We start from the raw sequence: 11,533 nt of genomic DNA, 5'->3' as shown, positions 1-11,533 counted from the left end.
CAGAAGTCCAGAATTCAGGACTATGCAAAGCGAGAAGCTCTGGAGTGGAAAAGATAACTAGACTAGGGTAAGCCAGTCTTACAAACCTCTTTATAAGCAACCAACGCTTTTGCTAATTGGACGATGTGAAAGTCCATAAAGTTAAAGGGAGCTTTACAGTGGTTTGATGCCTTTGCTGGAAAGCTAGTTTTAGTAGCATTAGTTTCTCTTTTTTTTTGCCTAAAAGCCTGTCCAGCTCACCTGAGTTTTACAGACTCTATAACAAGAATAAAGGAAACCACAAGTTTAATAAATAATGTTATACTTTTATAAGTAAGTATAAAGCTGAGAGATTGTAAGTGGCTCCAACTCTTTATACATCAGGAAAAAGTTTAAAATCCAAAATAAGTTAGTATTGTGAAGAAAACATTTAATGTTCAAGAATGAAGTGGGAGAAAAAGGGCTTCAGCCTCCTAACTGGGCTGAAGGCAGAGCCTGGCAACACACTGTTTCCCTGCCACTGAACAGCAATAATACCTATTTTGCATATCACTCCATATTAACTTCTCAGGCTTCATTAAAATTGTCAGTTTGAAGATTTTTTTTTCTCTCTGAAACTTAGAAAATTAAGGGCTGCAGTCACAGCCAACAAGAAGCACTTACAAGTTTTAAATACATATAAAACAATGTCTGGAAATCTTTTCTGGAAAACATGAGATCTTTTTGCATAGACCCAAGGATCATTAGGCAATTTTTATTTGTGGCTGTTTCACCTATCTCCTTCCAAAAGTTCAATCAATTCAGCTCACCATAAGAAAAAGCAGCAATGGATCCTCTGACTTACGTTGCTTCAAACCAGGATTCCTTGTGTTTCCTAACTATGCAATGACTAATTTTTAAAAGAGAAAGTAGGAAAAAAACAAAACAAATTATACCGCTCTCGTGGCAGTGCTCTCAAATTGATGACATACATTAGTCACGAAGAACGTCTTTAGAGATCCTATGCTTGGTGTGAGAAACCAGAAAACCAACAAGGTGTTTTCTGCTGTAAACACACCAACAATACTCTGCAGAATCAAAGCCTTCAGCAAGAAGTCAGTTTTTCCATCACTGTACAACAACTAAAAACTCGTTAAAACAAACAAGGTAGCTTCTGCTTTAGAAATTATTTCAGTGTCTCTTGCTTGAGGCACTTCTCGAACTTCAGCACAAACACATAAAATATTTGAGAAGGACAGACCCAAAACCTTATGTTATAAAACAAAGGGGTAGAAATTAATGAAGATACTGAGTCTTTCTTCCATGGCTTCATGTCCATCTCCAAGAGTGGTAGATGCTTCATACAAGCTTATGCAAGCTTGACAGACATACTCTGAAATCTCTTCAGCCTGTTAGCAGCAGCCACCACATAAAAATGTTTCTGTGAATGAAACAGAACAGTTCTAGTGTGAGTGCAACTGAGGTAGAAGACCTTTTCTGTGGCTGACGTGGATTTTTCTTCTCAGTGAATCCATTTACCTTTAGTGATCCCCCCACCTTGTGCAGATCACAGCACAGAACAGTTTTGTACTGGGGAACCACTGATAACTGCAAAACAGACCGCTAGTACTCTGAACTTCTGCAGCATTTTACAAATTGTATAGTGATACATCTCTAGATTATGTATTTTTTTTAAAATGCAAGTACAGAAGTCTGTGACCAAACAGCTGGAGTGCAGTAGTGGAAAAAGTGTAAGCCTCTGGTTTAACTCTTTGGCAAGGAATTACAAAACTCCAGTGACAAAAGAAAAGGAAATGGTCCTCATTGAGTTTTCTTCACGTTTCCACAGGCTTGTTTGTAACAAGGTCACTGTGTTCACCTTTCAGGATTGATTATCTACAATCCAATAAAGACTCCAATAGAAATTCTTATCTATCACTTCTTCATATAAAATTTAGTTCTGAAGGAGCATGGGGTTATCAGAAAGGTCTTGAAGAGTTCTCTAAATGGGTTTAAGCTTAATTTTTTTTTTCTCTCCCACACTTCTACTGTTTGTGATGGGAGGCACAAAAACTGCCTTATGCTGTATCCCCTACTCCATAGTGACAACAGAGCAATGCAACTGTTGTCAATGGAAAAAATCTCTCCAATATGAAGAGAAAGAACATTTAATATAAGTTCAGTAGCATCTGAAGTCTCTGAACTTGTAAAGGGAAAAAAACAAAAAGTAAAACTTAAAACACTAATCAGAAGGAGTAAATACAGCTTAAAATAGACTTCCAAAACTCATTTACAAGAAAGAAGCCTGTAGGCAAGAGTGAGCCAACACACGTAAAAGTAGAGAACGGCTCTGCCTTGAGCTGACTTTCCATCTGGAAGTAGATTTGCCAGACTTTGTCTATTTACCTTCCATTTTCTGTGAGCCATGTAACTCTGCAGCAACAACTGGGACTTCAGGCGAAGCTTGGACTTCTTGGCTTTGGCAGGTAGATCATTTAACCACTCGTGCTTCAGACACTGTGTTGCACTCATCCGGCAACTGCAGGAGAAGAAACCTGCCATGTAAATCCAGCCACTCATTGCCATTTTCTCGGTGTCCTGTGCTCCTCAATATTCTTGATAAAGAAACTGCCTTAAATGAACCAACACAAGTGAGTGGAGATGTTTCCTGAGATGCCGTTTCTCCCAGTGCATAGGATCCTAATGACATCCTGCACTCTCCAGTTTAAGGGGTGAGTGGTGTGAAAAGCTGGTAGGTCTGCAGTGGGTTGACTGAGTTGTGGTTAAGTATCATATTTTGCCTTTTTACAGTTTGGTTTTGGGTGTGGTTTGTTTTTTCTTCTTTGAAGAAGCAGCTGTACAGGTTCATCAGTTCATCATTTTGTTATGTGAATGCAGAACTCTACTAAGAGAATCAGTGCATAGAGAAAAATAGTATTTGTGGTGTTACCTGTCTGTCCTGACAGTTCGGGCTTATTCTGTGTCTTGTACTTAAAAAGCACAGTTGTATATTCACCCTAAACTTGGATCAAGCTAAGTATACGTTATATCCTGACATTCAACAATGGGACCAAATGTGAAGGCCTATCCAAAAACCTTTGAGAAATACATGGTAATAGAGGAAATCCTGGGGCAGAGGTGTTGAGAATAAAGTTTAATTTGCCTTTTTTCAAAAACAAAAGCATATGCCTAACACCTGAGCTTTGTTTGAGCTGTCACTGAGAAGATGAAAAGACAACTCCTGCCTGCTTGCACCTAGTTTCAGTAGTCAGGAGAGGTAGGTACAGATCTTGCACAAGGTCAGACCTCCTGTCCCAGCGTGGCAAAGGTGCCTAGTCTGGAGGAAAGCAGCGGCTGTCCATACATCTCATGAACAACTGGGCCAACTAATCGTTGCTCTTTGCACCTCACGGACAACGCTCTCGCATGGTCATTTCATTCAACAGCTTCTAATCAGACCTTGTGTCGTGTCCCTCTGGAGTTCCCATTCCCATTGCAGAGAAAAATGGAAGACCCCCAAGCAGAGTTTACAGTCTCACAGCAAATCATCATCACAGTTTGAGAAAAAACCCTTTGTTTCCTGCTAGCAATATGCTAAAGTTCAGTGTATTCTTAGCTTTTCATATGGCTTATTGTTCAAATGTAATTAGTACTAGAACTGATTTATCTGATTTAGGTTGGAAGATCTGGAAGCTGTTAATATTCTAGGCACTCCCTTGAATTCCTCTCGAACACACAATCTGTTTTGCTATATGCATCATTTCCTGTTGCGATTAGTTTTGTATCACTATTCGGCAAGAGAAAAATTTCTGTACGCATTTACCCAACCCCATTCCCATAGTCTGACATCAATACCATCCCCATTCTCTACTGTTGTTTCACATATGCAATCACTTTTTATTTCAGTGGAGTCAGGACTGAGAAGCCACATGTAGAGTTAAGTCCCAAGTGCTCCTTAATATCTACCAAACACATGCAGACCACTTTAGAAGAGAACAATGCACATTTTCACAGCTGCAGTTTCTATTTATCCTCCATGCCATTCCAGAGACATTTTTGCAATTTGTGTCAGGGCTTGTGAGAAACCAAAGTAACAACAGAAATAGCTTTTGCTCAGAGAAGGAATACTAAAGACAGATTCCTGTGCAGCAAATCCTTCCAGATTTCCTCTCTTCTGCCTGTATTGATGCTACTGTGAAAAGCAACCTTCTTCAGTCAAGGTACACAGACATTTTCCTTTTAAATAGGGGCTTTTAAATCCCTGAGGAATTGCCTAGCAAGCACAGATACAGCATACAAAAATGTCACTTAGTAAATTCTCATTGTTGGCTCCAATCCAAACAGTTGGCTAGGAGGAACTTAATGTCATTAGGTGCTACTGTCCTCACAATCAAATAGGTACCTTTTCTCTTTCACAAGCAGTCTGGAAATAAAGTCTTTAGCTTCCTCTGATAGCTCTTCAAATGCTTCTGCATCAAAATCCCAGCTGCAATTGACTACATAATTCATTGTCTCCGCATCAGTTTCTCCCAGGAATGGGGACAGACCACTAAGCCTTACAAAAAAAAAAAAAGAGAGGGAGGTGAGTAGTTATTATATGGAAGATGCATTTTTCCTTCTGCTAATCCTCTGCTTTATAATTGTTGTTAACTTATGGAAAGGGAAGACTTTCAGCTATGAGGGGTTCCACTTCTCAATCCCTGCCAAGAAAAGCCAACAGTTAGGAACAATAAAGCCTTGTAATGTTGGTGTTGCTCTCTAGCAGTTCACTCGGCTAACGGCAGGGAGCACTGTTAATAGAGCCCCAAGGAATTAATTCCATGGGGATCTCGGTACAACTTCAATGCTTTCCCAGCTAGGAAAGCTAGGGGGACTCCAGAGCTTTCCTAAATCCAGGCCCATATCCATACTTGGTTTGAATTAAACAATTCTGAACAATAGCATACTTTTCTCACAGATTTACTGCTTTAGTCGTTTATCACTTCATTCTCTTGGATTTTGGCTAACATACAAATTTAAACCAGAAGTGTATCCAGTTCACAGAGTGCATCTGTGAAAGATTCTGGGATGCAAAGTCAGCTCATCTGAAGGCAGAGACTTCGGACAGACAAGCCATCCACGGCCACCATCCAGATACCAGGGAAAAGTTTTAGCCTTGTTCGTGATGTGACTTTTTTTTAGACCCACGGCCTAACACCCAGCATTAATTCTTCTGTGCAGATGCACACCAAGTCCAAGCTACTAAAATGTTCAGATCGCAAGTTTGAAAATTCATCTCCTCAAGAACACAGTAAAAATGAAAATTCTGACATGCTTTGGGCAACTTTTCTGAGTTAAAAAAAAAAAAAGATCTGACTTATTTTACCTGGCTAAAGGTGGTAAGGGAGAAGAAAATTTACGTATTTATCAAAAGGATTAGTTGCTGTTTAAAGACTTCATATGCACAGCAAGGTGCCTTTGCATTAAAGGCTGGGTTTTTAACAGAAGGAATTAGGAGGAGTCACAACCAGATGGGCTCATTTGCTGCATTCCTGCTCTGGAGATCCCCCCCACTGGTGTGCTCCTGCAGAGCCCGTGGTGCCATCACCATGACCCCTCACAGGGTTACTCACAGCATATACGTGATGACGCCTACACTCCACATGTCTGTTGGGAAGGAAACAAAGTCGTAGTTCACCACTTCAGGAGCCAAGAACTCTGGAGTTCCAAAATTAACCTTCAGTTTCTCACGAGGTTTGTACCTTTACCAGAAAAAGAGACACATCACTGCTGCGGCAGGCTGGAGAACACATCTCACATTTGTAAGAATCAAGGAATGGCTTTTTGCCACGTGAGCGTGGCAGAGCGAGCATAGCGGACTCACCCAGGCAATCAAGACAGCATTAAGGTCTTTAAAAAAATTGGTGAATTTTGCTGTGACTTCAGGTGAATACACCATCAGCTATCCCTTTCCCAGAGCAAAACCAGAAGAAAGGCCAAGGGCAACAAAACCTGCAAAGGCCTCCACCACGTAGTGATAGCAGCTTTACTCTCTGCCAGGCTTCACAGGATGCTTTCCAGTAGATGTTGTCCAACAAAAAATCAAATAAAGCAGCTTCCATTAAAAGAGGTTTGGAGAGCATTTGCTTAGAGGGATGTACCCAGCTACAGCTCAGCATAAAGGTCTGTGTAACACACATGAGCACAACAGAACTGCTATGGTGGGACTCTGAGGAGGATTATTTGGGCTTGGTAACAAGTTAAACTGTGATCCCATACAGGGAGAAAATGATTCTGTCCTATTGTGCAAAAGGGAAATGTTACAAAACTGAACCAGTAATAATTTTTGCTTATGGCAGCTGGAGTTACCTCTGTCTATAGACAGAGCAAACCACTAAAGCATTGCTTTTACATCTCTATTTCCTGGAAGATCTTGTTTTCAAAACTGCTTTAGTAGAAGTTTGCATCTTTACCCTCCCAATTAAAAACAAAACAAAAACACCACCGCAAAACCTCAGTGTATCCAGTTCTGTTTTCATAAAATACTTATAAAAGAAAAAAGTCCTTGGACAGATACTTACATACACACAGGTAGGTACATATATGCATGAAAGTACCAGGTTTGGGCTTAAGGAAAGCCTCAAAGTGTTTAGAAAAGAAACAGAGAAATGTTGTTCTTACTGTTACACGAACAGGAGTCATTCCTTTTTATTCTAGGGGAATTGATTCATGCTCCCACAGCTTTCCTTTAACAAACTCACAACTAGAATCTGCACAATAAAACCAAGCAGTCAACAAGTCTGAGACACTTCATGGACTCCCTAGACTTAAAAGCTCTACCTGGGGAATCATTTTGAGATAATTAGAACTGCACTATAGCTTTATCCAACAGAAATGTTATTTGAAAAAGTAATTAGATAATTAATGCACACAGCAGAAAACTCATGCCTGCAGCAGCATACTGCTTAGCTCACTCAGAGCCACTAAAATGCATAATAAAAACCCCCAAGAACTACTAAAACAAGTCAGAGGTTTGTGGGCTTGTTTTGGTTCTGTTGTTTTTTTTTTTTAAATAAATTCATAACTGAACTCTCTTACCTTCTTGCTAATCCAAAGTCAATAATTTTAATCTGGTTTCCTGTGTGATTTACACATAGTATGTTTTCAGGCTACAAAAAAGAAGAGGGTATTTTGAGTTAAATGGATGACAGAGATCTAGCAAGAGTATAAAAATCTAAGAGATTTTAATACTAATTTTAAGTATAATACTTTTCCTTCTATTCCTGTCATGGGAGAGAAGGATTTGATTGGCATATTGAGTTAGGGAAAGGTTTGGTTTGGGACCTTCCATAAAGAAGTTTAACTTCTGTTCCTGTATAACAATATTCCAGTATTTCACCATAGATAAGGAATAGATTTTGAAAGGGAAAGGACTCCTGTATAAAACAGTAGAGTCAGTCTGATGGTTGAGGCTTACCCACTGGATTTACTCCTTAAGGATAAAAGTAACTCCATAAAAAGCCACAGGAAACATGACAAATGCATCCTTCGGTTTGCCCACGAAGGCAAAAATTGGTTTTTTTTCCCAGTATTTTCCTTGAATATTTTTCAAGGTGGGATGTAGGGAGATGATGATGTCCAAACTTATTACATCTGCAGAACTTTCTACAGGCAAACCAGGTCTAATATCATTTGTGTAATATGTTGTATAAAGAAGCAGAAAACAAATCAGTTGGTTTTTCTGCTCAAAAAGATCAGTTATTAAGGGGACATTAGGAAAACATTATCTGTTTTTTGTTACTGCAGTTCAGTTCCAGGCAGTAAAATTACAAACAACAGGAAGACGATTGAATAGGTATTGGAACACAGCTACAAGGGGGTAGGGGGAGGTTGAGGAAAGACTACAGGCATTTCTAGTCAGAGGTTTTTGGGTGTGTTTTTTCCACTGATGACAAAAGGGCATTGTTTAATTCAACACAGAATGAAAAGCTTCTGATTTGAGAGAGGCAAAAGCACAGAATCCAGTTCATTTCACTATTTTAAGCAAGCTACCAAATAAACATTGAAAAAAAAAGTAATGAATCTCTAGAGCTCCATTCATTGTGGCTACTGGATTAAGTAACTATTTTGTTATGACTTAAGTCCACGAAATGAGAAATTACTCTTGTAATTATAGACTGTGGTGGTCCACACCATTGCATTGCTAAAGAGAAGAGAGTATGAACTACTGACCTTCAGATCTAAATGGAGAATATAATGCTGGTGCAAGTAGTGGACTCCTTCACAAATCTGTTTGGTAAACAGGACTGCATCCAACTCAGTTAAATTGTAGTTTTCATCCGTGATCCGGTCAAATAATTCTCCACCATCAAGACTAAAATTTTGACACGGAAAAGTGTTAAAAACCTTTAAATTGCTCATTAGATCAATTTATTTCCAAGTTGGGAACTCAGACTCTCTAACTTAGCAAGGGTCCTAACAACACATCCAGTATAAAGTGTATCAGTAGTCTCAATGACTTCAAGAGACTTATTTCTGAGTGTGAAATTAAGTATCAATCTAAATTAAAAAATGGAGAAGTTGTCACTAACATTTGGGGCGATACATGTCAAACCCAAACCCACACAACCTGCTGATCCGATGGCGACCTGGAGAACCTATAGCAAGGACCCAAGCATCTATTATTTGCTCATCTCATTAGTCTAGAGAAAATAGTCTTCAACCTATAAAATTTACTAAATGAAACTTCTCAAACTGAAAGTTATTTTACATGAGCTGACAATTGGACTTAATTTTGCACAAAAACTCAGAGAAAATTACATCAGACATAACTCTGACAAGGTTCTGCAAGGTAAAAACTTCAGGTATTAATTTCAATATACATATTTTAAATGTCCTGTGTTTATATTTGATATTTCATTTTGCATTCTTTTTTCCTTCATGTCATTAACATTTAGTTCTGTAGCAGTAACTTAGTTTTTACATTATAAAACTTCAGGGTTTTGTAAAGCAATACACCACTACACAGAAAAGGCAGCAGGTGTACATCATGAAATCTCCCTTTTGTGAATTCCATATTTGATATAGATCAAAATTCTTATTTAGCTTCAAATGGGGAAGCATTTTATTAATCCTAAAATTATTCAAAGAAGACAGACCACGCATATAATTAAACCACTTCCTACCTTCTCCACATCTTTTCTAATTCTACTTAAAACACCTCACACCTCCTCTTGTCTGGGTCTCTCACCTTTGCACTCTCCCTAATAGGAGATTTCATTTATCCATAGCACTTTTAGATAATTTGGTAGCTAGGGACAACGTTGGGGCCTGTAAGTTAAACTTAAACGCAAAACGAACCCTAGTGACGTTCTGTTCATGAACAATCTCATAATTTCATTCATACTCTTGAAGCTAGCTGCCTTTCTTACCATTTGTTTAAACTGTAATCTTGCCAAATATATAATTTTTAACCTGAAAAATTTACCTTTAAAACATGTATTTTTTTCCCTTCTGAAAGTGAAATCAACTCTCTCTCAGACTGGGAAACCACCCAAGTCTTCACACCTCAGAATTATCATTCCCTGTTTCCTTTAGTGACCTGAGAAAACCCAAACATCTGACAATTCCTGAGATCATTTAAACTTACTATTCCATGATCAGAGTGACATTATTTTTGGCTTCAAAAGCATCATAAAGCTGGATCAGGTTCACGTGATTTAATTGGTTCATGATGTTAATTTCATTTTTTACTTCCTCCTGAAAAAAATAAAAAAGTAACAAAAAATAAGCAAAATATGTTCCTTAAATTCCAGTATATTCATATACAACTATTTGTAAAACCCAGTAACAGCTGTATCACAGGTCTCGTTTGGACAGAAGGTTTAATCACAAGCAGGGGAGATGACAGTCATGTGAAGTCCAGGCTGCTACTTACTACAACAGATTTTACAGTATTCTACACGACCTAACGACCAGTGGCCCCTCAGGGCTGACTCTGGGAAGTGGTGTTGAGGTGCTTGCAATAAGGCCAGGTCTGGAGCAGGCTCACTTGGGTTCACAGCAACACACTTACCCTCTCTCTTGCTCCTTTCACTTTTATGATTTTGGCTGCCAGGTTGAGACCAGTTGATATTTCTGTGCACTTGTGAACTTGCCCAAAACGTCCCCTGTTGATACCAAGGAAAAGATGGGAAACTGGCTTAACACAGCTCACTGCAGAAACTTTTCATACAACTATTCTTATCGTCGATTAAAAATAGCACAGTACAAAGTGAACAGAATCAGGTGGCCAGCAGCATGAATCTCCTCTTTCTCTCAGCTTATGAAGGATTAGTTTTATCTTTCCAGCCAGTTGCTCAATGCTTACACTAAAATATTATGCCCCCTTTGTATTACTACATTTCACTGCGGTAGGATGACCTGATGGTATTCTTTTCCAGTTCTGTAACTGTACCCACTTGCTGTCCTTCAGTGATGCGTTAGTGCGTATATTAACAAGGATATTTCTGTCCTGATCTCATAACTTTTTAAATTACTATAAGACCAGTAACTGTAGCCACTCCACGGACTGCATTTCTTGCATGTTGTAAATTCTCCCCCATGTCATCCAAATACATTAATGTCCCTTGGGATGATTTCTAAACACTGTCGTCTTTGCTATTGCATCATCAGGCTTATACTTATTAAGCCATATTTGTACTTGGATCAACCTGTAAACCAAACCTTCTTGTCAGATCAGTAAGGATACAAGAATACAAAGGCTGAAGCAGCTGCAGACTTCCTATGAGTGAAAACTAAACATAAGGTCAAAATAATTGTAACCTCTCCTTTTGTTTTCTTCAACGTGCAGTTCAGCACGGAAAAAAGATTTTGGAACCTGCCTGACCTCGTGGGCTTCACTGACTTCAAAAGCTTTGAACCTGTCTGCTTGAAGGGTAAAGGTTTTTCTCGTGACACCAGCTGTGGCCAGGATTATTGTAACAAATGCAAAAAACAGTCATCCAAGATCACAGTCAGGCATTTGAAAATGGAACTGGGGCAGAAACCAGTCATCTAAGGGACACCCCACACACACCCCAAAAAACAACAGAAGGTTGATACAAGGAACCCAGCAGCTATGATAGCCCAAAAGGTCTCAAGGATGAACCTGCTCATTCTGGCTGCAGGGAGCTTGTACATCCCTCGCCCATGCGCATCTTGAGGCCGCCTGAAGAAGGTAGCTCTGGCTCTCCAGCTAACTGCATTTCTCCTTCCCTTAGCTACCAGCAGCAGTACAGCATCAGGGACAGGGATACGTACCCCCCCAGTACTTCATGATGACACACTGAGTAGCACGTTGTCACCTCTATTTGCTTGACACTCACTATGCGATGTTCGAAAGGAGCCGGAGGAGAAGGGCTGTCATCTAAAGAGGAGACAAGCTGGTCATTGAGATGTTCCTACACACATCACTGCCCTTAGTTCCACTTCCATCACACCAATCGTTTCAACCCACAGGACATGCACATCACCTTGTTGCGTTCACTAAGTGCAATGAGAAGTCTCAACTGCCTTCCGCTCTCCCAGTATCCACAGCTCCACAAAACCGTTCTCT

General features: G+C 39.5%; 1 protein-coding gene across 3 annotated transcripts in view; it reads right to left on the bottom strand.

The window, feature by feature from the left end:
• Positions 1-897: 897 nt before the first annotated feature.
• MYLK3 (myosin light chain kinase 3) overlaps positions 898-11,533 on the bottom strand; it is a 33,957-nt gene continuing 23,321 nt past the window's right edge. For all 3 annotated transcript variants that reach the window (XM_086620935.1, XM_086620933.1, XM_086620934.1), the window contains 9 exons: positions 11,239-11,344; positions 10,013-10,106; positions 9,587-9,696; positions 8,170-8,311; positions 7,036-7,106; positions 5,571-5,699; positions 4,361-4,513; positions 2,365-2,497; positions 898-1,399 (listed from right to left, as the gene is read on the bottom strand). In XM_086620935.1, coding sequence (XP_086477061.1) covers positions 1,328-1,399; positions 2,365-2,497; positions 4,361-4,513; positions 5,571-5,699; positions 7,036-7,106; positions 8,170-8,311; positions 9,587-9,696; positions 10,013-10,106; positions 11,239-11,344 — 1,010 coding nt within the window. In that variant the 3' untranslated portion in view covers positions 898-1,327. The remainder of the gene's footprint in view (positions 1,400-2,364; positions 2,498-4,360; positions 4,514-5,570; positions 5,700-7,035; positions 7,107-8,169; positions 8,312-9,586; positions 9,697-10,012; positions 10,107-11,238; positions 11,345-11,533) is intronic.

This window comes from Tauraco erythrolophus, chromosome 15 (genome assembly GCF_009769465.1).
Source record: "Tauraco erythrolophus isolate bTauEry1 chromosome 15, bTauEry1.pri, whole genome shotgun sequence".
In the NCBI taxonomy this organism is placed as follows: domain Eukaryota; kingdom Metazoa; phylum Chordata; class Aves; order Musophagiformes; family Musophagidae; genus Tauraco; species Tauraco erythrolophus.
This window is presented reverse-complemented; position numbering and strand designations above follow the sequence as displayed.